At 37.0% G+C, this 26,453-nt stretch overlaps 1 protein-coding gene across 50 annotated transcripts in view; it reads right to left on the bottom strand.

Annotated features, from left to right (window-relative positions):
• The window catches only part of ANK2 (ankyrin 2), a 696,383-nt gene that overhangs the window by 36,734 nt on the left and 633,196 nt on the right, over nt 1–26,453 (bottom strand). For 33 of the 50 annotated variants that reach the window (XM_043438156.1, XM_043438131.1, XM_043438157.1 and 30 more), the window contains 8 exons: nt 17,664–17,888; nt 14,694–14,848; nt 11,547–11,758; nt 11,038–11,242; nt 7,966–8,062; nt 5,016–5,244; nt 4,064–4,189; nt 1,727–1,849 (listed from right to left, as the gene is read on the bottom strand). In XM_043438156.1, coding sequence (XP_043294091.1) covers nt 1,727–1,849; nt 4,064–4,189; nt 5,016–5,244; nt 7,966–8,062; nt 11,038–11,242; nt 11,547–11,758; nt 14,694–14,848; nt 17,664–17,888 — 1,372 coding nt within the window. Of the gene's footprint in view, nt 1–1,726; nt 1,850–4,063; nt 4,190–5,015; nt 5,245–7,965; nt 8,063–11,037; nt 11,243–11,546; nt 11,759–14,693; nt 14,849–15,848; nt 15,948–17,663; nt 17,889–24,369; nt 24,406–26,453 lie in introns of all 50 variants that reach the window. The other 17 variants (XM_043438144.1, XM_043438160.1, XM_043438135.1 and 14 more) reach the window with 3 other exon arrangements.

Here is a 26,453-nt window from a genome sequence, read left to right as displayed (position 1 = left end):
GCAATACTTAGGGGTTCTCTTGTAATAAAGAGCTACTCTGTTCTAACCTATATCTAAACTCTACCATGTTTGTCAATTTTTTCTTTTTGTTTTAGTTACTAATTGGAGAGCTGTCCTGGACCATCATTGAATTAATAACTGTGCCTGATATATCTTGATTTAGATACAAGAAGAAATAATGAACTAAATGCTTTCTTTTATAGCATACTGAAAGCTCATTTGAATCAGAGACAAAGCTCATTCATCTCTGCACATCACTCAGATGGATTGCCCCAGAATTTACATATTTCTCTGTGGTTCTTATCTGGCTTTCTGCTTCAGTGATTCAAAAGTGACCAGCACCACAACCCCCAAAGTACATTCTTTACCATTGGAATGCTATTAGATAACAGTTATTTGTGTGCATATGCCTACTTATGTATTCTAATTCTTGTAATAACATGTAAATTTACATATGCAGATTCTGGTATTTAATTTCATTTTTCATCATTAAATAAGAATTTAGTGTTAAATATGATGCTACATGGTTTTCTCTATGTGAACAATTTCTAATTTGTAAGAATAATTAATCATGAAAAATGGTGAAAGAAAATAAACAGAAAATGTTCTGTTTCGTGGAGTTAAGATTTAGGCTTTTAAATGTTTCTACCTCTCCTCCTGGGCTTCCCTTGTGGCTCAGCAGATAAAGAATCCGCCTGCAATGAGGGAGACCTGGGTTCTATCCCTGGGTTGGGAAGATCCCCTGGAGAAGGGAAAGGCTACCCACTTCAGTATTCTGGCCTGCAGAATTCCATGGACTGTACAGTCCATGGGGTCGCAAAGAGTCAGACAAGACTGAGTGACTTTCACTTTCACTTTTCACCTCTCCTCCAAGTCTCACCTGCCAGTATCCCACGTCTCAGCCTCTAAAATAAACTCTGACAACTTGCTATAACCTTCTATAAATTGCCACATGGGAACTTTCCATTAAAAAGGAATACTGGTCAAAATTTTTCAAAAAATAAAAAAAGCTCTTCCCAACATTTAATCCATTCTCTTGTCTTCTTTGATTTGATCAGAATAATCAAGGAATTCTGTAAAGAGGAGAGGTTTGAATAGAAAGAAAAACCTCTAGTAGATTTGGGTCAAGTATTAATTTTCCTTTCAACAATGTTTCAAATCTATTCCTATAACATGTGAGTATTTTGTATACTAATCATGTTAAAATAGTTGAAAAATGAATTTTATGCTCCCCAAATAGTATAGGTTACAAAACGAACACATAATTATTTTAGCAACAAGGTAAAATATCCTGAAGTTGCTCTGAATTTCATAATACATAATCCACCTGTGAACTGGTAGTAAACAGAAATGAATAAACTGATAATGTTTTGGCGGGGCTGAAAGCACTACTAGCATGGTGCCAGGAGGGCACATAAAAACAATAAGGAAGGCAAAGTGAATTATTTTATGTTCAAAATCAGTCCAAAAGGTTACATCTTAGATCGAAATTTTCTCTTACATATCCAATACATACTTATAGAAACTCTTCCATCAAAGTGAATTTAATGCAAAATGAGGCAGAGCTACTTTTTCCCTTACTTAAAAGGAAAATCACAAATTGGACAGGGTATCAAAAATGACTATTATACACGGTTGCATTCAGTGTCTTTACTTGTATCTATTCTAAAGGATTTGAAAATCAAATCCTCTACAGCCTGAATTGCACTATAGCAGATTATAATACCTTCGTATAAATTGGCAGGGTGATGTTTAAGTTGCAAATAGCTTGGTGCACCAGGCCTCTCGTAGATTTTGGCTCTTTCATAAATGATAGTCGTCCGCAAGGTTCCTGAGTTGTATCACGTACCTTAAACAAGAAAGGCATACATGCTTCACTCACATGTGACACACACTGTTTACTTTAGTGAGACGACACTCAAAAGAACCAGAGAAAAGTAAAATTCACTTGCTAACACTGAGTGATGATTTGGAAGTGTTCCTTTTCCCCTTTCCTATTATCATTTAGAATGATTAAAAAAATCATTCAGCTTTTAAAAAATTGTGGTAAAGTATACATAACATAAAACTGACCATTCCCAAAAAAAGAACGTAAAAAAAAAAAACAAAAAAAAAACCTGACCATTCCCACTTATATTCTTACCACTATTATGCATACAACTCAGTGGCATGAAGCTCATTCGCAAAGTTATTTGATTATCACTACTGTGCAAAATTTCCCATCATCCCAAACAGCAACGTTTTACCATTAAACAATAACTCCCCATTCTCCTCTCCCTCCAGCACCCAGTAGCCTCTACTTAACTTTCTGTCCCTATAAATTTGCTTCTTCTAGGTACCTTGTATAGACAGAGTTATACAATCTTTGTTCGTTTGTATCTGTTATTTCAGGTTGCATAATACTATCAAGATTCAATCACATCGCAATATATACCAGAATTTCATTTTTTTTAAAGTTGTGTTACATTGTACATAAAACATCATTTTAATCATTTTTACATGTATAGTTTAGTAGCATTAAGTACATACACATTGTGTACAATCATTACAACCATTCATCTTCAGAATGTTTTCACCTTCACAGACTGAAACTGTTTCCATAAAACAATAATTTTCCATCCCTTCCTTCCTCCATACCCTGGTACCCACTATTCTATTTTCTGACTAGTTGGCGACTCTAGGTATCTCATATAAGAGGGAACATACAATATTTGTCTCTTGGTGTCTGGCTAATTTTACTCATTTTAAGGCTGAATAATATTACATTATATGCATATATCACATTTTGTATATCCATTCATCTGTTGATGGATATTTGGAATATTTTCACTTTTTGACTATTGGGAATAATGCTGCTATGAACACTGCAAGTAACGGGTTGAGTCCCTGCTTTTAATTTTTGGGGAAGTGCTGGATGATATGCTAATTCTATGTTTTAACTTTTTGAGGAACTGTCATACTATTTTCCACAGTATGGAATGGCTACACTATTTTACATTCCTTCCAGCAATGCATCAGGGTCCTCATTTCTCCATATCCTCACCAATATTTGCTATATTTTTTGTTTTGTTGTGTTTTTGATAATAGCCATCCTAATGAACATTGAGTGGTATCTCATAGTGGTTTGATTTGAATTTCTATGCTGTTAAACATCTTTTTATGTGCTCATTGGCCATTTGTGCAACTTCTTTAGAGAAATGTTTAAGTCATTTTCCTATTTTTGTATTTGGTGTCTATAGGATAACTTTTGCCCACTAACAATATCAAATATTAGCATAATTACATAGCTGTTTATGGTAAATGGATCCACTACTCCTTAGAAGAACCTATCTTTAATCAGGCAAACCACTGAACCAGAAATGGCACAATGAAGGCCTTCAGTAGAGATCTTGAGAAAACAGACATTAAAACTTAAATAGAATTATTATTTCCTTTTATTTCATGAATCTCTCCCTCATACTCATTTTTGTTCTCTTCAGAACTGGTATCTGAAATGCAACTTGCATATGTTACTGACAAATTCCTAACCCAGATTAATATTCCTAAACAGGGACAACAAATTCATGGTACACTGAAGTGTCTCCACAAATGTTTGTTGAATGAATTTATGAAAGTATATCCAGTCTATTGCTCTATCTGGGATAATCTCTTGATAGATTAACTGGGTCTTTTAAGAGCTTTTACTACAAAAATTTGTCACTAAGAACTCTTTTTGGTCTCCACATTTGTGAAGTTCATATATTAAAAAAAATTTAAGCACAAATATTTAAAAGAAATAATAGTCAAAAAAATAAAGAGAGGCTTCTCTTAAAATTTGGAAAAGAATGACCAGTTTTCCTAATTAATCAGTTGGCGATGTGTCCCTCATTCTTGGCCTATAACTAAAAATCAAGGTTGAATCTGAAATTTTAAAAAATAGTTTTTAGGAGTTTAAAATTTTATAGAAATATTTTTAAAAAATCATTAGAAATGATTGAAAAGCAAATATTCTCTTCTACCAAAGGAAGTCAAAGCCTTTCTTGATGCTGAATAAAATGCATACCAAATTCTATGTATATATTACCTTGACAAAGAGAGGAAGTCTGTTTTCTTTGAAGGCAAAAAAACTGAATATATGATGTTGGCCACTCTTGGTTAATGGCACCAGGTTGCCAAAACAATCAACGTAGATGGGTTTTCCTTCTAGGACCTGATGAAAATAGAGAAAAACAAAAAGAATACAATAGCTGAAATTATTACATTACTGGAACAATATCCAGGGTTTTGTTACACTACTTTTTCTTGTTTCTTAATTTTCCATCAGTGTGGACCTTTGATATTGAATTCAAGTAACCCAATTTATTGTGATGTCAAAAACAAATATAAATTTATGATTTAAAGACATATTGATTTGGGAAAATAACACAGCACAGGGTTAGACCTGAGTATAGTAAGATTAAATGCCCCTGTGCATTTGAAGATTCCTGTTACTAGTAAGAGGGAGTGCTGGTACATGCTTGTCACAGATAAGACAAAATGTCAGTCAGAATTTAAAGATTATTGTATGCACATTTTAAGAATTTTAATGTTTATGAATAATGTATAATTTTTCCCTTAAAAATCTTTAAAAGAGTCCTTTTATCCCTAATGAATGGGTCCAAACTGGCTAAAAATGGCACATTTTAGACACTGGCCTTCTAACTGATCAAGATGTTGACTGGTCTGTTTTTGATGGCGTTATTTATTAGATGGGCTTCCCTGGTGGCTCAGCATTAAGAACCCATCGGCCAAAGCAGGAGATGCAGGTTCAGTCCCTGGGTTGGGAAGATCCCTTGGAAGAGGAAATGGCTACCCACTCCAGTATTCTTGCCTGGAAAATCCCATGGGCAGAGGAGCCTGGACAGCTATAGTTCATGGGATCGCAAAGAGTTGGACATGACTGAGCGACTGAATAACATTTATTAAATACTATTTTAAGTATATTAAAAGAGGTATAAACAACATACTAACATAAATTGGTTTTTCAAACACAGTACCTCCACGTCCCTGCTTCTGGCCACCTCAGCAAAGTTTTCTTGTTGTTCCAGGGTCTTATCCACTTTATCATCAGTCATGCAGAAACACCTCAACCTGGCTTCAATGGGGTCATGTGATTTGGCAAACACTACAAATTTGGCCATATATGGTACACAGATAATTTCTCTATACACTTGTGATGCAAAGGTAACAGATTCCTGAATTTGTCGACAATCAATCAGCCAGAACCTATAAAATAAAATAAAGTCAGTTATCTGAAATTTAATTACAGTCATCCCTCAGTATCCATGGAGGATTGGTTCTTGGAACTCCACAGATATCGCGATCCCCAGATGCTCAGGCTCATTTTACAAAAAGGCAGAATACGGGCGGTCCTCTGTATCCATGGACTCCACAACTGTGAGAAAGGATAGTTACGTGAGAAACAAATCAGTTCCTTCAATACAATCAGAGTAATCATTACATGCCTCTTGGAAAAAGTGAGAAGCAAGAGAGGGAGAGAATGAGAGAAAGCAAAAACAAAGGGAAAAAAAGACAGGGAAGGGAGGACATGGAGGGGGACCGATGAGGAGGAGGGAGAGACAAGGAGGCACTAGGTGTTCAAGGTCAAATATTAAACACTGTGTGACTTTCTTCCCTGGAAAGTCTGAGTATTCAGTCTTCTGAAATACATCTTCAGGGTCTAGAATCCTTTTGTGGTGCACCCTGGTATCATGCCAATATCTTGCTGGATGAGCTTCTATATTCTTTGATCGGCCCTGCTGTTCTTCATTTCAGTTCCTAAAACTCTTTTCAACAAAAACTACCTAATGTTTCTTCATCTCATCATTCTTTTCCAAAAGACTCATAGTCACCAAGGTTGGATCAACCAACCTACTTTTTAAAAAATATGCTTTTGCATCAGAACTCCTAAATATTGCTTAATATAACCCATAGAAGAAGTCATTGGCTTTGTGAATTTATGATTTCTAGCCTCAGTCAAATCTGTGACATATTTTGGTAAATTTTTTCTCAGATATCGTTTTATACATTATAGTAATGTTGCTAAACCTTTACGACACCCCTCAGGCCTTCAGAAAGGTAACTTCACAGAAAAAGCAGTAACCATCAGATGCACTTTTTCTCAATTTGCTCTTTATACACATCAAAGATTTATTCCACGTCCTCTCACTTTGAAACCTTCCTCCATCACTGATCCCTCCTTCCTGACTCATTGCTCATAATCTTTAAACGTTTGGAAATTTCCTTATCTTCTTAGTTTTTCTTTCCTTTAAGTTCCTGATCCATCTCTCTTCTACTTTTTAATTGGGATAAAATATGATTTAATTGGCAGCCTCAACTCCAAGAAATGGGCTGTGTGCACTAATGATCATATAAAATTTGTCATCTTAACCATTCTTAAGTGCTCAATTCACTGGCATTAAGTACATTTAAAATACTGCACGAAAAAAAAATAAATAAATAAAATACTGCATGACCACAGCCACTCTCCATTTCCAGAAATTTTTCATCATCCCAAACAGAGACACTGTACCCATTAGACGATAACTTCAAACTTTACCGTTCACCTCAGTCCCTGGTAAGCTGTTAAACTTTGTCTGTATGAACTTGCCTACCCTAGGTACCTCGTTTATGTGGAGACATGCAATATTTGTCCTTTTGGGTCTGGCTTCTTTCATTTACTGTAAAGCGTTGAAGGCAGCATAGCTCCTGGTTCTTGGCAGGCACTCAGTATTACCTCCTTCCTCTTTATACTGACTCACCTATACTTGATTCACTGCTTCTTCGACTGTCTGAAAGAATTATATTATTCCTATAATAATGTAATAACTCCTGATTTCTTTGTCTCTCCTATAAGGCCTGCTGTAAATAATGTTAGCCAACATTCCAGCATTATTTCTGAATTATAGACTCTGTTGCTGCCAGCCTCCAATGCCCATCTGCATCTTGGCTCATGTTACCTTCTTTTCCACTTTTACCTGCCTGTTAGGTTTCTATCTCATGGGCTACCTTCTCTCTGACCACTCTGATGTGAACACCCTTTTTTGAATTTTTTCAGTAACTCTTTTGTACCTTTCCATTCAGAACTTGTCGTTTCCTGGCATCAGAGTGGAGATGAGCGAGCGGCAGGGCACACAGACGCACAGGACCAGAGACTCAGAGTTGAGCCCTCTGGGTGGCTCAGACTACAAAGCGTCACTACACCCAGCTGTTGCTGTGCACTGTTATCCATGCATCTATCGTTTTACTCCCTGAATAAGAATGTAAGCTAACCACTCTCAACTTCAGCTTTCTCACCTTTCAAATGGACATACTGCCTCTTGCTCTTCTTAAGTCACAAGATTTTACAGTAATCAAATTAAACAAATAGGAAAACACTTGGCAATCCATTAAAGATCAAGCAAATGAGAACTAATAAGTTGAGCTGGTGTACACACATGCAATAAAACTAGACAAATTAAGCTTTTGAAAGATACGTGACACAAAAAGGATAATATGTAAATATGCTGTGATGCATTAAGAGTCACTGAAAACTCTAAACTGTGTAAGCAAACCTTAACATGCTCTGTGGTTTGGTTATCATTACGTTTGAAAAAAACCAGTTCAGGCTGCTTTGTTGACAGCAGGAAACCCATCATTCCTAAGTCCTTCAGGACTGGAGAAATTAGCTGTGGCTGCTAAAACCAGAGTCTGGGTCATACAGTAATAGCTGGCAATAATTTATTTTCTTTAGATTTTAATCTGAATGGCTGTACTTCATACTTCATTAATGCATTATCACTATTACATTTACTGGCGAGTCTGGTTTAAGACATGAAAGTAAATGCAGGCCATATTTAAAACCAAACCCCAAAAAAATTACTTTTAAAGAATCTATGAAACAAAGCAAAACAAAAGACATTTGGGCACACAATTTCAATGGTTTTTTCTGTGCAGTAATAACCATACCTGGCAGACACATTGGTTGTAAAGGAAACACATTCATTGACAAATGTTAATGGCGTAGTTCCTGTAATATCTTCCCACTGAGCAGGGGTGGTTCCACCTGAAATAACATGATTGTTGAAAAAAAAATTAGGCAGAACTCCAAACTCTGTGTTATAAAATAAAGGCTTTGTGGTTCTGGCTTCTGGCTACGTTCATTCACTCTTCAAGATGACACCCTGGAAACAAAATGACTGAAAACTACATGCTAAAAAAATGACACACACTGAAAACAAACATTAACACCACATTTCACGGAACTAAATTTAAGGGTGGGCATTTGAATAACTGCTTCAAATTACTAGGTGCTCTTTTCTCTCCCTGACATTCTAAAGTTTTTTATTGTAATAGTTTATGGAGATAATTTTGAATTGTATTCAGTTGATGATTTTAAAAGATCCTTCGACTAACCAAGGAGTTGAATGCTTTGTTAAAACAAAAATCCAAATATTCTTTCACTTGACATTTTAGGCAAGTATTTTCAAGAAACAAAATTTCCTTTCAATTTGCAATTGAAGGTTGGCAAAAATCCTTGGAAAATATTAAAAGCTCAGTAAATATTGCAAAGTGAAAGACCAAATGACTGAATGCCTCTGTACACAGACACATCACTCTGGAGGGTGATGTTGACTTTCATTTCTCCTGAGAAATTAAGTTGGCATAAATAAGGACAAAACTGTCTTCAGGTATTGCAGGAGAAATATATGTTTGAGAAGAGAACAAATTTTGACTTTAAGGTTTCTTAAAGAATGGAATGAGTTATCAAAGTTCCTTATTCTAGGAGGCATAAAATACACATTCTAAACAGAATTCTATAATAGAGCAAAACACAAAAATCCAAAAATCTATTAATGTATTTGTAAAAATTAACAAGTAAGAAATTTTTTAGAACAAATCCATTCCAAGACAGAGGCCCAGAATAACCAGACTAGATGGTGTCAAGGCCCAGGTGGTATCTTCATTTGATCATCTAGAATGGTAGGATGTGCCACAGACATTTTTCAACCTGACTTGTTTTGCATCCATGTTGCTACATAGCATATTATAGGATGATTAATCATATACACATGAACCAAAAAGTATGGGAATGCTATCTAATAAGCAGAAATGAGTAATTGGAGAGGCCTTAAGTGAAGCATAAGATTTCGCACTACTCTCATCTTAGTGCATGTATTTTCTTTTATTATTTTTGCTTGTTTTGGTTTTGAGTGCCTTTTTTTTTTGTGGTCATGCCATGTGGCATGTGGGACCTTGGTTCCCCAACCATGGATCAAACCTGAGCCCTCTACACTGGAAGCACAGTCTTAACCACTAGACCACCAGGGAAACCCCCATGTATTTTAAAATTACGTCATATTATTAAACTTATGGGGTAAACTCTCAATAGTTTGCTATCAAGAGTACAGAAAAAAAATACTGGTAAGAAGGAAGAATGAAAAAAAAAAGGAGGAAGAATGAGAGAGAGGATAAAAGAAGGGCTAACATTCCTGCTAAAATGAGGAGAAATGAAAAAACAGTCCAATAATACTGAAGCAGATACGGTTATTATTCCTACCAAAAACAGTATGAATGTTTACTGAATGCTACTACCATGAAGTTTTTGTTAAATGGGGAAATTCTCAATTATGTAGTTCTAACACAGGTTACTTGTGTGGGTTTTTTTAATCTCTCACCATCTGTGGTAGTATTATTGGTCAGAGACAACCAGTGTCCTGGGAATATCCTTCTGGAGTTTGATGGTTAACTGAAAGCTATTAGGCTAAATATCCTTCCTTTTTCCAAAGTTAGTCAACAGATTAATGATAAAGTCATAACCAATTCCTGGACAGAAAAGTTCGAAATAGTTGGTATAATTATTCAAGATATTTAGTTTGCAACAGGTAGATAAGATGATGCCTTCAATGAAGTCTTGAAGTTTGGGTTTAGAGGTACATGGACTTGGATTTGAATCCCAACTCTGTCAGATATTTACAGTATCAGTTCAGTTTAGTCACTCAGTCAGGTCCAACTCTTTGCGACCCCATGAACTGCAGCACGCCAGGCCTCCCTGTCCATCACCAACTCCCGGAATTTACTCCAACTCATGTCCATTGAGTCGGTGATGCCATTCAACTATTTCATCCTCTGTCGTCCCCTTCTCCTCCTGCCTTCAATCTTTCCCAGCATCAGGGCCTTTTCCAATGAGTCAGCTCTTCGCATGAGGTGGCCAAAGTATTGGAGTTTCAGCTTCAACATCAGTCCTTCCAAAGAACACCCAGGATTGATCTCCTTTAGGATGGACTGGTTGGATCTACAGTTCAAAAGCATCAATTCTTTGGTGCTCAGCTTTCTTCACCGTCCAACTCTCACATCCATACATGACCACTGGAAAAACCATAGCCTTGACTAGACAGACCTTTGTTGGCAAAGTAATGTCGCTGCTTTTTAACATGCTGTCTAGGTTGGTCATAACTTTTCTTCCAAGGAGTAAGGGTTAGGATTAGGGTTCAGAGGACAGACAAACTGAAACCACAATCACAGACAACTAGCCAATCTGATCACACGGACCACAGCCTTGTCTAACTCAATGAAACTAAGCCATGCCGTGTGGGGCCACCCAAGACAGACGGGTCATGGTGGAGAGGCCTGACAGAATGTGGTCCACTGGAGAAGGGAATGGCAAACCACTTCAGTATCCTTGCCTTGAGAACCCCATGAACAGTATTTACAGTATAATCTCAGGCAAATTATAAAGAAACTTCTCTTAGTCTTGATTTCCTTTCTAGGAAAAGGGGGTTAAAGTTTTCTCAGAGGGCTACTTTGGAGATAAAAATGACAATGTGTATGAAGTGTCTAAAAGTCTGGCATCAGGCTTTATTTAGAAAATATCAGTTCACTTCCTATCCCCTTTCACTTCCCTAGTTAGTGTGCTTTTCCTGAACTAATGCATATTAATAAGGTGCAGGCATCTTAGGACAAAGGTAATTTAGTATTTACAATCTAAGTTTCTTCTTCCAGAACTTTCTATCACTAACACAATAGTCCTCTGTGACTCACCTGTGATGCTGCATAGTAATCTTAAGGTTGGTGCATCTCCCCCAAAACCATTCAACATGACATCACTTGAAGCTTTGGGGACAGGAATGGTCATGGTAATTGGCTTGTGAAATTTTCTTCTTCTAGGTTCCAAAGTGACTATAGGGCTGAAGGTAGCTTTGTTGCCCAGAATCTTCTTAACCAACTCACTGTGCATAGGTTGAGCCTTTTAAAAGAAAGGAAAAATATTAAAATAAACAATACATCATTATATTCCATGTCAAATTTCTTAACACATTGTTTTTTATTTCATAAATCAGTTTTGTGTCTTCAAATAGGGCAACTGTAATTTCCTACTGTTACCAAACACTCATATAAAACTTTATGACACTGATGACTTCTGAGGGCAGCTTTTGCTCACCCAGGAATAATTTGATTCTTTAGCCATTTAATTCTCTATTGAAAAGCTGATTTTGAATCGCTGTAATAAAATCCATGCTAGGTTAAGCTGCCTCTTGGTGTGGGCGTACCTGTAGGCCAACACGGATCCGCTTGGTTAGCGCCCCCTCGGGGAAGACGGCCTGCACCTGGGGCACCACGGTGCTGCTCAGCACGCCTCCCTCTGGACCAATGAGGTTGCTGTCCTGCTTGATCCGAGACACCACCGCAAAGTATTGTGGGAAGTCACGGGTGATGATGCGGCAGATCCGTTTCTTTTCTAGGTCTTCCGGGCTATCCAGCACTGAGACAAGAAATGACCCATCTTCATAGAGCAAGGATTCGCTTTTGAAAGCATTCTAGCAAACTCACTGGCGTAGTTAACACTGAACAGACGTGGCAGCAAAAACCTTCTTTTTTAAATAATAGGAAAATTTAAAAAACAAGGCTATCTTAACAATACCAGAATCTCTCAAGACCTGACAGCATTTGCTTGGCACATTTTCTCTCTTTGTGAAAACTAGGTATTTTCCAGGGCACTGTGAAACAAAAGCATCTACTTCCAGAGGGAGTTTGAGGGCAATGAAAGGAACCTGTCCTATTTTTGGCTCAACATGATGAAGAGGAAATTGATTAAAGAAAGGGGCTCCTTTCTTTGCAAATTTCAAAGTTAGTTCAAAACCAGTTATTTGTGGTTTTAAGAAGTAATATGGTCCTTTTGGTTCTCAGGGGAGGAGTGCAAGAATAAAATCTGTCTTCGAAGGGTAAGATTTGTATCAGGGTGTTCATTCCAGTGGCATGGTTGTCTCTGAGATAATCACTGTGGATATTTTTAAAAGATCATGATTGCAAATTTAGGGTTTCAATATTCCCCTGAAATCATGAACTTACCAAGCAGATCATCTAACATCAGGAGGATGGGATAATGGACTCTTGATAAATTGCATTAGTGTAGATATATAGGGCAATACAGTAAACTCAACTGGTTACAAATTTGAAAATTTGAACTAAGTAGATTATTGAATTTTAAGGGATTATGGAAAGCTATTCATTTTTAGAAAACATTTTACAATTCTTACAGAGGCATGAACAGCAACTGTGTTTTTCTTGACTCTTGAATATAACTAGATAGCAAAAGTCAGAAGTCCCAGGATCTGATCATTCATGACTGAAGACTAACTAATACATTGGCAATTACTAGCATATACTTAGGAAAGAACAGGTTTTCACAGAACAAACATAACAAACATAAAAATACACAAACTCAATTTGGTTTCAAAATGAGCTTTTTACTTATGTAAAAGTTATGAGTGGGTCCCCATCTAAGGACAACATGGCAGTGTTAATAACAGGTAAATATATCAGACAGAAATGTCCTAAACTCAATGCAAGCAAAAGAAATGGTTCCCAGGAGCAGAAGCAGCTCAATACAGCACAGAACAAGCTTTATCAGTAAGAATACTGATCTTTACATCTTAATTGGAAAATACTGACCCACACATCTAGAAGGCATACTTTCCTCTTTGGTGGGCTCTCTTCTTACTAAATCTCAGCAGGGTACAGGAAGAAACATTAAACTGTCAGGCTACACTTTATTATCCATGAGCCTCACATGAAGCTACAGCCAGTGGTCCTGGAAGACTGACAAAATCTGACAAACAGCCACACAGTTGTGTGCCCAGGTCAGTGCAAATTTTGGTATGTTTTTCACACTTGGGCAAAAAGCATGCCTATTTGTGTAGTCACGTAAAGTGGAATATATCTCTGGTTATCAGGACTGACACCTCATCTCTGTGCAACGTCAGGAGGCCTAAGAAAGAACACCTCCCTCTAGGCAAACTAATGTATTTCAACCTGAGGGTAATTGGCCTAAGCTGGGATTTGGGATTTACAGAAACTAAAGCCCTAGTGAAAAATACGTTCCTTAACTATATGTGTCAGTGTGCATATGAAATTCAACCCTAGCTAACTCTCTGTTTAAATTAAGTGTAAACTGTGAGTGAACTTAATTTTCCTAACTCCTTAATAGAAAGTTAAAAGTATTATTCTAGTGAGAAGTTGCTATATAATCCAGAGAGCCCAGCCTGGTGCTCCGTGATGATCTAGAGGGATGGGATGGGGGGAGGGGAGGGAGGCATAAGAGAGAGATAAAGGACTTCTCAGGTAGTGGTAAAGAACCTGCCTGCCAATGCAGGAGAAGTAAGAGGTGTGGGTTCAGTTCCTGGGTTGGGAAGATTCCCTGCAGAATGACATGGCAACCCACTCCAATTATTCTTGCCTGGGGAATCCCATGGAGAGAGGAGCTTGGTGGGCTACCGTCCACAGAGTTGCAAAGAGTTAGACACGACTAAAACAACTTAGCACACACAGTACGTGTATAATTATGGCTGATCTGCATTGTTGCATGGCAGAAAACAATACAACATTGTAAAACAATTTTCCTCCAATTAAAAAATAAGTTAATGAAAGAAAAAATTACATTATCCTATAAGGTAGTAGTTATGGGTATATGTAAGTTTTCCTATAGAAAAGTTTAGCACTTTTTATCAATGCCTTAAATATCTAAATGTTCAGGTTAGGCATTTTAAAAAATCATGGATATATTATCCAGTATCTATCCATTTTGTTATGAAACAGCATCTATTCTATTTGATATTTTAGAAGAGTTTGCACAAAAGATAGAGATGGGGCTGTATTTCTTTATTAATGTAAGATATTTACTATTAAAGAATTTCATTTTCCTGAATGCAACAAAAATAAGACTAGGCAAACATACTGTGCACTCCAATGCATCACCATGGGAATATACCGGAACACTCTTTTGTTGTTGTTTAGTCACTAAATCATGTCCAACTCTTTTGTAACCCCATGGACTGTAGCCTGCCAGGCTTCTCTGTCCATGGAATTTCCCAGGCAAGAACACTGGAGTGGGTTGCTATTTCCTTCTCCAAGGGACCTTCCCAACCCAGGGATCAAAGCCACATTGGCAGGTGGATTCTTTACCACTGGTGCCAAACAAGCTAATGCTCAAAAACCCAGACTTCTTGTTTGGCACCTGCAATAACCTGGTAGTTACTTCACCACAACCTAGCATCAATAGGCAGGCTTTACTGTGCAAGCGTCAGCAGAGAAGACCCAAATTGGATTAGGTAACACACACACACACCCTAGGATATAAAGAACTGCATCATTATCATGCCTCCACTTCAGAGTCCTTTTAAACCTTCAACATGAAGTACCTTCATCCATGCCATTCAGGATTTCATTCAGCTCATCCTCCGTGTATTCACAGTAATGCTCTTTCCAGCTGTCCCCGTTCTCACTGCGCAGGACCACCAGCTCCCTCTCCTTTCCTCGCAGGGCAGCGAAATGAGGGATCTCCACGATCACAGGCCTGACACAGCAAGGCAGAACACTCAGTGTGGACAGGAGCTAACCACCAGCAAGACAAGCACCTCGACTCTGTCTGTCGCAAAGTGACCTGGAATTCTTCTCCTTCTGGGGACAGGGACAGAGCGGGGCCATCCTCTGGAGCCCTGCAGCTAGCAGACAGTCCCACAGTAGCTAGCACCCCACCTCGGGGGCACCAGTCCCCGGGGCCATGCTGCTACCTTAAGCCAATGATGTCTCCCTGTGAGTGCATGTGGCATTCTGGAACTTCTCCTTTGATAAACGTAAGGATAACACATTTAACCAAAAGAAATGTACATGCATATCTATGAGGTATGCCAATCTCTTAAAATGTTTTCTACAAGGTGCAAAATGACAAAATGGTTTAAGAGGGAAAATGGCTCATACACTGCGTAATTTCATGTGGTAATAAATGAGGAGATGTCAGAAGAGTCAACTACTTCGGAACGCGAGAGACATGCACTCAAGGACTCTTTCCGTCTATTTCCTCCATTCAAGGAAACAATAGGCATGTGTACACAGTGTGGCCCTAAAGGAGCACCTCCGCAGGCAGCCAGGTTGTGTCCAATGCCTATTATATTCAGGATCCAGAACATGCACTGCCCTACTATTTTTCGGTCACATTCACTCTCAAAATCCAGAGAGGCTTTTGATTTTTTTTTTCAGTCCAGGTTGCTTTGATACAGACTCCGAATTTATCATAACAACACCATAACTAGCACATAGTACAACTAGGCAGATCTCATGCTTTAAATGAAAATGAAGGTCACAGCACTTTAAGGGAAAAGATATAAAAACATCACTCAAAAATAAAAGTCACATACCACAAGGGTCAGAAATGGTCCACTAAAGATAGGTTGTACAGAATTTAAATCATAGAGAGGGACATGTCATGGGCACAATGACAAAAAGAGAAATCATATTGCAGAAGAAGGAGAAGAATGGGGGCCCGCAGCCATCGATTTGTTTTAAGTCACTCCTACCCAAGGAATTTGGTTCCAGGAGGCCCCAGCTGAAGGATGCGGCTGACCAAACTTTCTCCCTCATTAAGTGGGGGAGGAGCCGTTGGCAGGTGAAGTTTACTGAGTACATCCAAAGCAGCAGTGAAAGAAAGAACATAGGTAAGCTTCAGGTGTTGTGTTGCACAGAACCCCAGCGTCACCAGCTGATGAACAGAGTGAAGTTTGGTTTCACACTGCGTTTGGTTCTGCCCCCTCCATTGGTCACAAAGAGCGAGAACAGAGACCCAGAGTGTACAATGGAGGCGCGTGGAAGGAGGGCGCTTGGGGGTCGGATCTATTCCTGCTTAGGTTCACCGCCAGGGCATGAGCCAAAAAAAAAAAAATATGCTCCACAGGAAAGACAAAGCTGTTGGGAATACAATAAAAACTCTGACTCCATAATGAGGCCAGAAGTTTTCATGGGTATTTCTCAACAGATTTGTCAATTATTAAAAAACCTACAACTATCTGTCCATGAGGAAGGAGAAAGGACCTGTTACAGAATATGAAACAAATCACTGGGGAATTATTCCACCCATAATGGAGTTTTCTGATGCAACCCAGAACTTCACAGGCTCCTTCTAAATCTCTGGTCTGTGATAGGAGGACATGGGAGGTAGTTTGCATAACTGGGAAATACATACACACACCTTTTCAGGTGTGAACATAATTTGGAACAACCTGTTAATAGTTTGCTCCAAATTACGAGGCTTTAGAACATTTCCTGAGTTCTAAAGTAAGAAATCCTCTCCCCAGTATGACACTAGCAAAGCAAAAGAGTTCATAATTAATAGGATTTTCTCCCAGTTTTTTAGCACCAAGACTTTATATAACAAGACTTAAATACAACCGATTTGTTTCAAAATGTTTTGAAACTTGTCCCCCTCTAAAACTTCGTTTTGTCAGTTCTCAGCAGGCACTACTTTTTCTTGGCATACTGAGATACCAGGTAACATAACAGCAGCAGTACAAATAGAAGAAAAGCTTATTTCTGCTCAAAATTGCTAAAATGAGCATGGTGAAAGTCATTCTTGATTTTGTCCTCTTAATGAAATCTATGCCAAATAAAACTGCCAGGATAATTTTTAACTCATGGTAGCAATTTTGATAACAGAAAGGACAAATCACATAGATTAAATTTTTGTATGTCCTACAAAGAACACTGCTCTCCAAAGCGAAGATGATGACTGTTTGTTGTAACTATACAAGACGCCAAGTTTATGTTCAGAACAGACTAGCACAGTTGACCCTTGAACAATGAGGTAGGCCCATTTGATTTCTTTCAGTGGCAACTATTTCAGAACCACGTGGTCCACCAGGGGCTGCTGGAGCCACAGATGCAGCACCTGGGATGTGGAGGAGCCTCTTACAGGCAGAGCCAACCCTCAGGTGTTTGCAAAGTTTCGACTGTGTGGGGGGCGGTCAGCACCTCTAACCCCTGCCTTGTTCAAGGGCCAACTGTTTTTTTTCCCTACGACCTTCCCACTTAAATCCAGATTAAAAAATACCTACCATCAACCAGAGTAAGATTATTCATAGTGGAAGCCTGGCAGCTACCATCACATCCAAAGAGAAAGAATAATAATCAACCTGAATGCTTAACCCATTAATGCCTTAAAACAAGAGGCATTTAAGTGCGGTCAAACATTGAGGCATTACTTTCAATTCTTAAAAAATTTCATAGGGGCCAACCTTCTTCCAAAAGTTTGACGTACCTTTTTCCCCTCCATCCTAGTGATTTCATGTAGAGGACAAGCTCACTGGTGACTAACTGGGAGGTTTATCAGAAACCCTTACCCAAGGAACTGAGCACCAGAGGGTCCGACTTCAATCAGACGACTGGCCAGGCCTTCTCCTTCCACCATGGGAGGCATCGTCGCCAGTCTATGGCGTTTGACCAGTCGGCAGGTGACTCGTGTTGGGGCAGTACATTTCCGAGGCGGAATAATGATGCGGAGCCCGTTGTGTCTGCATCCCCGCATGGCACCACCTCGGGCATCCACCATAAAACTAACCAGGAAACTAAAAATCAAAATGGAAGATTAGGTGGTGTTTTGAAATATCGAAGGCAGATAAACAAGCTTTGTCAAGTTAGCTTTTTTCCATAATGCTCTGTTCTTAAAACATTTCTTATTTATATGCATGGTAGCGAAAAACATGCCCTTAAAAAGTAATTTTACTTTATACCAGTGCCTTTATTTCAGTTTGGTTGATGTTTTAATTTCTGTATTTTTTGATTTGTTACTAAAGAACAGTTCTGCTCCTAATTTGACAATGGTGAAATTAAACATGAATTTGTAGATTAAAAATACATCCAACTGACTTAGAAAGTGGAATGAAATTACATAAAGAATATGAGTTTCCTTTTGTTATAAATGCAGAGGCATTTGCTTCCTTCTATATGTGTCCTGAAAAATCCATAGTTTGAAATAATATAAAGACAGAGCAGAGAGGGAAGACTAAATTGTAGCTTTTCTAAGTTAACTCAACTTGACTTTCAAAAATTACATTGTGTCCAGATCATTTTTGCATAATTCTATGACTTAAGAAAAATTCACAGGCTTTCTCTCAAGACCAAACCCGTGTACATGCATCTTGCTACAACACTGTCATACCCAGGATGCAGGTTTTTAACTGATTACATTCTAAAAAAGAGGAAAACCAAAATAATCAAATGCTTTGGAAAGAGCCCAATTACTGATTCAAAGGTGCTTTTTCACTTCTTAGGTGGAAATATCTCTTCTATACCATTTTAATTGATAAGGGTAGACAGAAAACAAGATTATCAATCCCCTCTGCTCTGGGTTTTGAGGCGGAAATCCTGGGCTCATGATAATGGAAGGCATCTGTGCATCATGATTTTCCCCAAATTATAAAAAATTGAACATGGAAAATCATAGCTAGTAATTCAGAAATGTAAAGGCATCTCTTCTTTTGCTTCTTTTCTGCCAACCTAATGGTTCATGAATAAGGGAATAATGATCCAAGGTGATTTGGCTTGTTTATTTTAACTGTACCAAGAGAAAGTGTTTGTCTCAACTTTGAAGTTGGTTCCTTCAGGATGTTTCTGCAGCTTAGTTTGAGTTCGTCTCACTAGGTTAGTATAAAACTCAAAGTCTGGGAGGCACTCATTTTGTCAAGGAGGAAAAATTAAACCAGGCAATCTGATGGTCATATACATATACACAAAGACACACACAAATAATGTGCACACCCTCTCACAAATAGCATTACTGTCTTTCCCAATGCTCCTTGCATTTGCAAGAATTTTATACCAAAACAGAAAGAGGAGAGCAACACATAGGTATAGTAAGATCTACTAATACTTAACCAGCACAGAACTATACCAGATTCATCACACTCAGATATTACATCCATAACAAACATGTAAAACATTTGAAAGGTATTTTAGTAAAGTAAGTTATGGGATAGAAACACAATATATTTGTGTTATTTTTAATTAAGTGAAGGAAAAATATCTTAGCATCCTCTTCATAGCAGAACACAGAACTCATTAAGCATGCTATTAAACAGAACCCCTGTTGCTAGTAATGCAGACGTCTGTGAAGGACTCAGAGTGCCTATCTGAAGCAGGTCAAGCAGAACGAGACCAAGAGAAGAGGTCTCACACTTCTTTCCCCTTGCAGGAGCCAGTCTAGACCTACCAGTTCAAACCCAGTCCTCTCAGTTTTTAGTATGGGGCACAAACTGGGGAGTATGAGCAACAGGTCAGTTCTGAAGTATGGATGCTTCTGGTCTTTATCAAAACACAATGAGAAAATGTGGGCTGCTTTTCTCATTACTAGTATTTAAGTAGGAATTCTTAAATTATTTTCTATTTGCTTTTTAAAATGCACTATCGCTCAAAAGAATGAAAGAACTGGTAAAACGTCTAGATGACTATAAAGGTTTCTTTTCCATTTTATTATTTTCATTTGACTATGATATTTATGTTGATTTTTATAAAAACTAGAAAAAAATGACTGACGTTTCAACCGGTGCTATTTCGAACTCATTGCTGTATTTCTGACTTTCTCTACTTTCTTTGATTTCTTTTTCATCTTTTGATTACTAGCACCCTTGATGAAGAACAGGGACTCAAACTAGTAAGGAATTATTATAATACATCTGATTAATATTATCAATATCCAATACTACCTGTATTTTTTTAAAGCATTCAGGGTGTTTCCCCATTCATGGTACATGCTATTATATTTTCACTATATTTGTTCTGGTAATGGTTTACAGCATATATATTCCATTTAGAATATCTTCTAGTGGTGCATTCTATAAGGAGTGAATTGAAGTAGCTATATACTTGGCTGTAACAATGTCTAAGCACCTACATGTTTGATTAGTTTCTCTGATTTCTATGTTACTGACTTTCTTTCAAAATTTTCTTTTGTTCTCATTTACCCCCAAATTTCCATGCTGCTTTTCATGTCACATTTTCCACACCTCTTGTAAGTGCCAGGTGCTCTGCTAGGAACTGAGCAAGGATACAGAAAGTAAAGACATAGTCACTGCTGCCAAGATGCCCACAGTCTAAGCCCCAAATGTCACAGGATGATTTCACTTACTCGGAATCACTTACTCTCCTGCTCAAGGAGAGATGAGCTAAACCACACACAGGACCATAACAGCGTCACAATGGCAGTGACCTCGTGCTCCGTATTTCTTCCCGTGTCCCAAGTGCCTAGTGCAATGCGAATGGGGCACACAGTAGGCAGTTAAGAAGTAATTGCTTAATAGTGAACGAATGGAAGAGTGAAAAGGGTAAGTTGTGAGAAGCTGTATATATTTGTTTCTAATTGAGAAGAAGGCTAAAGTAGGTTATTTACTTCTTTGATTCCTTGACAACCAATCCAGTCAGACTTCATTCAAATTACTACACTCAAACACTTCAGCTCATAAAATAGCTAAATAGTTGAGAAGGACTGTCTTCAATATTAAATATTCCTCTACAGGCATTTCCCTGCTTGAAAATGAGAGAGTGAGTATATTTATTTCCCTTGATAGAGGATTAGTAGAAAATGAGAGTAAGCAAAAAACCAAGAGTTTGGATACACCAAAGTAATGATTTTGTTAGGAGTGAAAACTATATGAAGAAAGACCAAAGACTGGGATGTAAAAGGGCCTAAAGACTGAAGCTGCAGTAGATAAATTTAACTACATATGTCTTGGTGTCATCATAGATCTAGAAAATTATATTTAAGTATTGCACCAGAACACCAAGCAAATTTGAAAAATTAAAGAGGCAATGTGTCTAATTCAGAGAAAATTTCCAACAAAAACAAGCTTTTGTGTCTTTATGAAATAACTAAAGGAAGTGCAATAGACTAATAAATAGCAACAAGCTCTATTGAGGGAATTATTAGAGGAGAGAGGGAGAGAGAGATGAAGGAAGAGAGGGGCAGGCAGATAGAGAAGAAAGTAAATCAGAAAGATATCAAGAAAGAAACAAAAGGATGGGAAGTCATGAAAGAGCTAAATATTGATAGTCAAAATGAATAAAAATGTTTACAAATTTAGTAAGAAAATACTCTAAGCAAAGCAGACTCAAATAGTGTAACTGAAGATGCTGCTTAAATAGTGAATGATGGAAGAATGAAAAAGGTAAGTTGTGAGAAGCTGTATATATTTATTTCTAATTGAAAAGAAGGCTAAAGTAGAAATTTAACACCCGTCAGATCTCATTAGAGTAAACAACTAAAAAGCTGACTATGCAGAATTATATGTAAAAGTCTTTTCTTCAACTAAGACAGAATAAGAGAAATAACTATTCAATTTCTTTTTTCTAGGTACTGACGAGAAATCTTTTGATAAAAGTCAACATGCTGATCAGTTAATCCAATATAAAAGTTCGTAAATATAAAATTGGCTTATATATAAAGTGTTTATATATAAAATTGTTTATGTATAAATATAAACAAAAGTTTATAATATAAAACTGGCTTAGCATTTGAATATTTTCATTAAAAATATCAGGATATCAAAAGGTGTTACTACTTGGATGTGTGTTAGTCATTCAGTCGTGTCCAACTCTGTGCCACGCTCCTTTCTGTCCATGGGATTTCCCACTGGAGTGCGCTGCCATCTCCTCCAGGGGATCTTCCCGACCCAGCGATCGAACCCAAGTGGCCTGTATTGGCAGGCTGGTGGTTAACCATTGAGCCACCAGCGAAGCTGAGGTAATAGATTAGTGGATAAGTTATTTTGTGATGTATAACAATCTGAAAAAGCAGATTGTAAGAGACATTTTTTTGTTGTATCACAGGAAAAAGTGAAAGGCTAGGGTGACTCATGAGAGAAATTAGTTCACATACCAGATTTTTCTCATATTTTCAGGAGATTAAAAATGTAACAAGATAACCCTAACCCTAACACTGGGAGATGAAAAGAACTAAAGTAAAATGTATTGATAAATGGATTGAAGTTCACTTCCACTGTGAGCTGTGACTGAAGCCTCATCTGTCAATGAGGGATAATCCTATCACCACTTAAGGGTAGAGCGAGAATTAAATCATTGTGGGTCAAGCAGATAGAATTCAATAAATGCACATAATTTTATAGATTTTGAATGTCTTAAAATTAGCGTATAATATAAAAAATTAAACAGAGAAACTAACACTTATTAAATATCTACAATGAACCCAGAGCTTTGCTAAAGTAGTTTAATATGGAGTTTTGATTAGTTTATGAACTGCACTAAAGAAGATGTAAAAAACACTATTATTACAGAGCACAAGATAATTCAACAAGTACCACATTCTTTCCTGGCTCCAGCCTGGATCTATCACGAGATCTAACCCTGTGTTGAATTACTGCTGTAACCTCTAGCAAGTCACTTAACATCTTTAGGTTTCAGTTTTCTTATCCCCAAAATGAGAGACTTTGATTAAACTCAAACTCTAATGTGGCATTCTGGTATTAAAATTCTAACTAGGTTAGTTGACCTACTGGAATGTTCCATTTCAGAAGTTCTGGAAGCATTTCTATTTGAAAAACAAACTGCTATTCCTCCAAGAAATATATACTATTTTTGCTGTATGGCTAAAACAATCAAGAGTAGTTTTGCAGAAAATGTATACACATACTACACTAAACATTGACTTCAGACTGTACAGACAAAAAAAACATCACATAACATACTTGGTTTTAATTGTTTATCTTACTCTTCAAAGGAAATTCAGCAGTCATGCAAAGTAGAAATCCTTATTGAAGTTTTCTAAATTGTGAGATACAGTGTTATCACAATTTAAAAGGAATAAAACAAAAGCAATCCACCATTATTATGCAGATGACTTGCCTAGGAATATGTAGTTGATTAGCTAGACAGATACATGCTTCAGAGGAGGCAGCAGAAAACAATGATTCTGGTCTTTTGAGGACTATATCCTCCACCCCAAAAGTTATGAATCCTTAGGTTTACGTTTAATTCATCCAGGACCATGGGGTAAGGATGGGGAGGAGATTGCAGCATTCAGAGTTAGTTATTGAGTGAAAATAGGAAAAAAGTCTGTCATCAGGGTGCTTCAGTGATCCACACATACATAGCAAGAGGGCCTTCAATTAAATCTGACTTCTGGGTTGCTGTGAGAAAACCTGTCCTCTATAATTTCCTTAATTTCTTCCTAATCTTCCAAATTCCGTCAACGGAAAAACTGATGAAAAATAACTTTGAAATAAAGTGACTTAAACCTGTTAAAATCACCAAAAATGTATTTATCACTATGTTCATGAATAGAAACAAAATATTTAGTGGGTATTGCAGACAAAGTAAAAAAATGGATATAAATTTGTCAAAATTGAAAATTGTCTGATTCGTAGACAATCTTCAGTATCCTGATGGATGACTGTACAATAAAAATACTATAAACAGTAGTCTGATAAGAGCTTTAAAAAATGACTTTATCAAAATAGCATAGAGTCATTGATACTTTTAGAACAGTGGAATCATTCTATAGTACTATTTCCAAAATAACAAAAGTTGCATTTAAAGCAGTACTAGCAAGCAAGTGCACTATTAATAAACTTTCAGCCTTTGGTTCACCTAGACTATAGCTTTAAAAAACTCTGCTAAGTGACACTTAAAATCATAACCTTTACTATAACTTGAAAATAGCTTAACCAATTTGCATAATTGTTGGGAATGACATCTTTCAGCTCTATGTAGCCCTTTTTCTCTGGAAAGCAGCAGAGATATGGAGACTTATGATGAAGACAGCCTCTCACATTAGGTCTACATTCATTTTAGCATAAACCCACTTATTTCCAACAAAATAAAAAAATACCCACTTTCCCTGTACCATAATGGGGAATTCAGTAATGGTCATGGCATGGAGACAATAAATCATTCTCCTTCGTGTGCTCTCTCTCTCGCTCTCTCTGGCTAGGTATGGTCACACTAGAGCATCCCGAGGCAAGGTATAAGGAGAAGGACATGGAGAAAGGGGAAGAGGAGAGGCAACATGTTCAGAGAAGGAATGATGTGGAAGTTCACCTGCTGTTGTCACGATCAAGACATGGAGAGGTGCGGCTGCAACAGAATAGATACTTTAGCACAGAGAAGGAATGGATAAAGCGAAATATAAAGAAGGAAATCAGAAGTGACTTTCAAATGAAATATTCATATACCAATACCATATTCACTGAAAAAAAGGATGGAAATACAAATGAGATACAGCTCTATGAAAAGGCTGAGAGAAGACCCAGATATGGGGGCTATGGAGTAACTCCCAGGTTAGGGAATTGGGATATAAAATCACTGGAGAGGGATTTGTGGCCTTATTCAACATTGGCGTATGTGGGTACTCAAAGTCTAAATATCCAAGAAGCTACACAACATCAAGGGGCAGTATAATGAAAGTTAAAAAGTCTTTGATTTGATAGACAGAGTTTTGCCTCCATAGCTTTTCACTCACACTTTTAATACTTTCAAAATAATGGTAATGCCCTTTGGGCTGCTACATAAGAAATGCAAATAGAAAAGGTGCAATTTAAAAATTAGCTCCAATGACAAACAGTAGCATAAACTATAAGGCAGAGTAGATAACATTAATTACCTACTATAGGTAACAAAAACTATGCAATGAAGTCTTAGTGCTTTTTCAAGACTTTCGTTCCCTGTCTTCCTCACTGGTCACATTGTTTAATCTCACGTTACAGTCCTGTCTTTCATCCTCTTCTACTTGAGTCTGCTCTTCCTCAAAACACTCCATATGTTTTCACAGAGTCCACTTGGGTTTTCAACACCTGATATACAAATGGATATACGTATACTTTGGACCAGAAACCTAACTTGACAAAACAGTTGTTTTACCGCTTATGAAACAATTTTCTTCACCCCAAAGAATTTACCTTCATGTACCATTAAAAAAAAAAAGAATGTTTGAAATACATGAACAACTAAATTAACTGCCACGGGTACTTAGATAAATATTGATGTCATCAAATGAAAAATATCTTTAATTTCAATGAATTTCAAATTTTTTTTTATTTCAAATATCAACTTCTACTATTTGAGCTAACATCTTTACATTTTTAAAAAATAGACTATATTTTTTAGAGTAGTTTTAGGTTCACAGCGAAACCACCTTCAACATGTTTTTATGAAAAGAAGACCTATAAAAGATTGCTTTCCTATTGACTTCTAGTTCCTATGTCTTATATATGAACTGACATCATGAACTGACATTTATTTGTTGGCACTTGGCTGACATTAAAAAACTGTAACAGTAAAGACTTTTGAAATAATATTTAAAATGAGTCACAAAACTAGCTATTGATAGAAATTTGTGGCTTACATCTGTTGATTCATTACGCACTTAATGAAATGGGGAAGAAATGTAAAATTTAAGTTCTTGTCCAAACTTGCATTGGATGTGATCATGGTTAGGATACTAGAAATAATAATCACACTGTGAATCAGTAAGGCAACTTCTTTAAAAACAACAAAAATATTAACAGTCAGCCTTTCTTTTGCTAGATAATAGCTGTATTTATGGGTCAGAACAGATTTTTTAATCACTGATACTTTTTCTCCTATTGTGATGAACACTAGTCATTGGAAAGTAGAAGTAAAAGGAAATAATGGTGCTTATTGGTAGAAGTTGTGTCTTCTATTAATCTAAAATCTCTTCATCTAATCTAATAGATCATTATACACAAAACTAGAGACATATGCATATAAAAGCTAACTTTATTATCCCCTCTATCAAAAATTATTTTTTTCTTACAATTTGGGCAGGCTTTGAAGTGGCCTAGGAAGGAATTCACCTAATTAATTAAAGAGAAACTCAGCTCCTTGAAAATTACATAAAAACTATTACTCAGGAACCTGATGTATAACAAATACAATTATAAGAAGTCATTTTTATATGATATATAATGAATACTGTTTATATTAATATCACAGTAGCTTTCAAATACCATCATATTCTGAAATATTAAATTTTTAGTGGTAACTATCCATTCTACTGGAGCCATCTTTTGCAGTGTTCATTCAAATACTATAGTAGAGACACAACTTTATGATAGATTACCTGATAAAAAATAAGTCAAATATTGCCATTATGAATTGTATCA

The sequence above is a fragment of the Cervus canadensis genome, chromosome 19 (genome assembly GCF_019320065.1).
Source record: "Cervus canadensis isolate Bull #8, Minnesota chromosome 19, ASM1932006v1, whole genome shotgun sequence".
NCBI classification, from domain to species: Eukaryota; Metazoa; Chordata; class Mammalia; order Artiodactyla; family Cervidae; genus Cervus; species Cervus canadensis.
The sequence above is the reverse complement of the archived record's forward strand: the minus strand, read 5'-3'. Positions and strand labels throughout refer to the sequence as shown.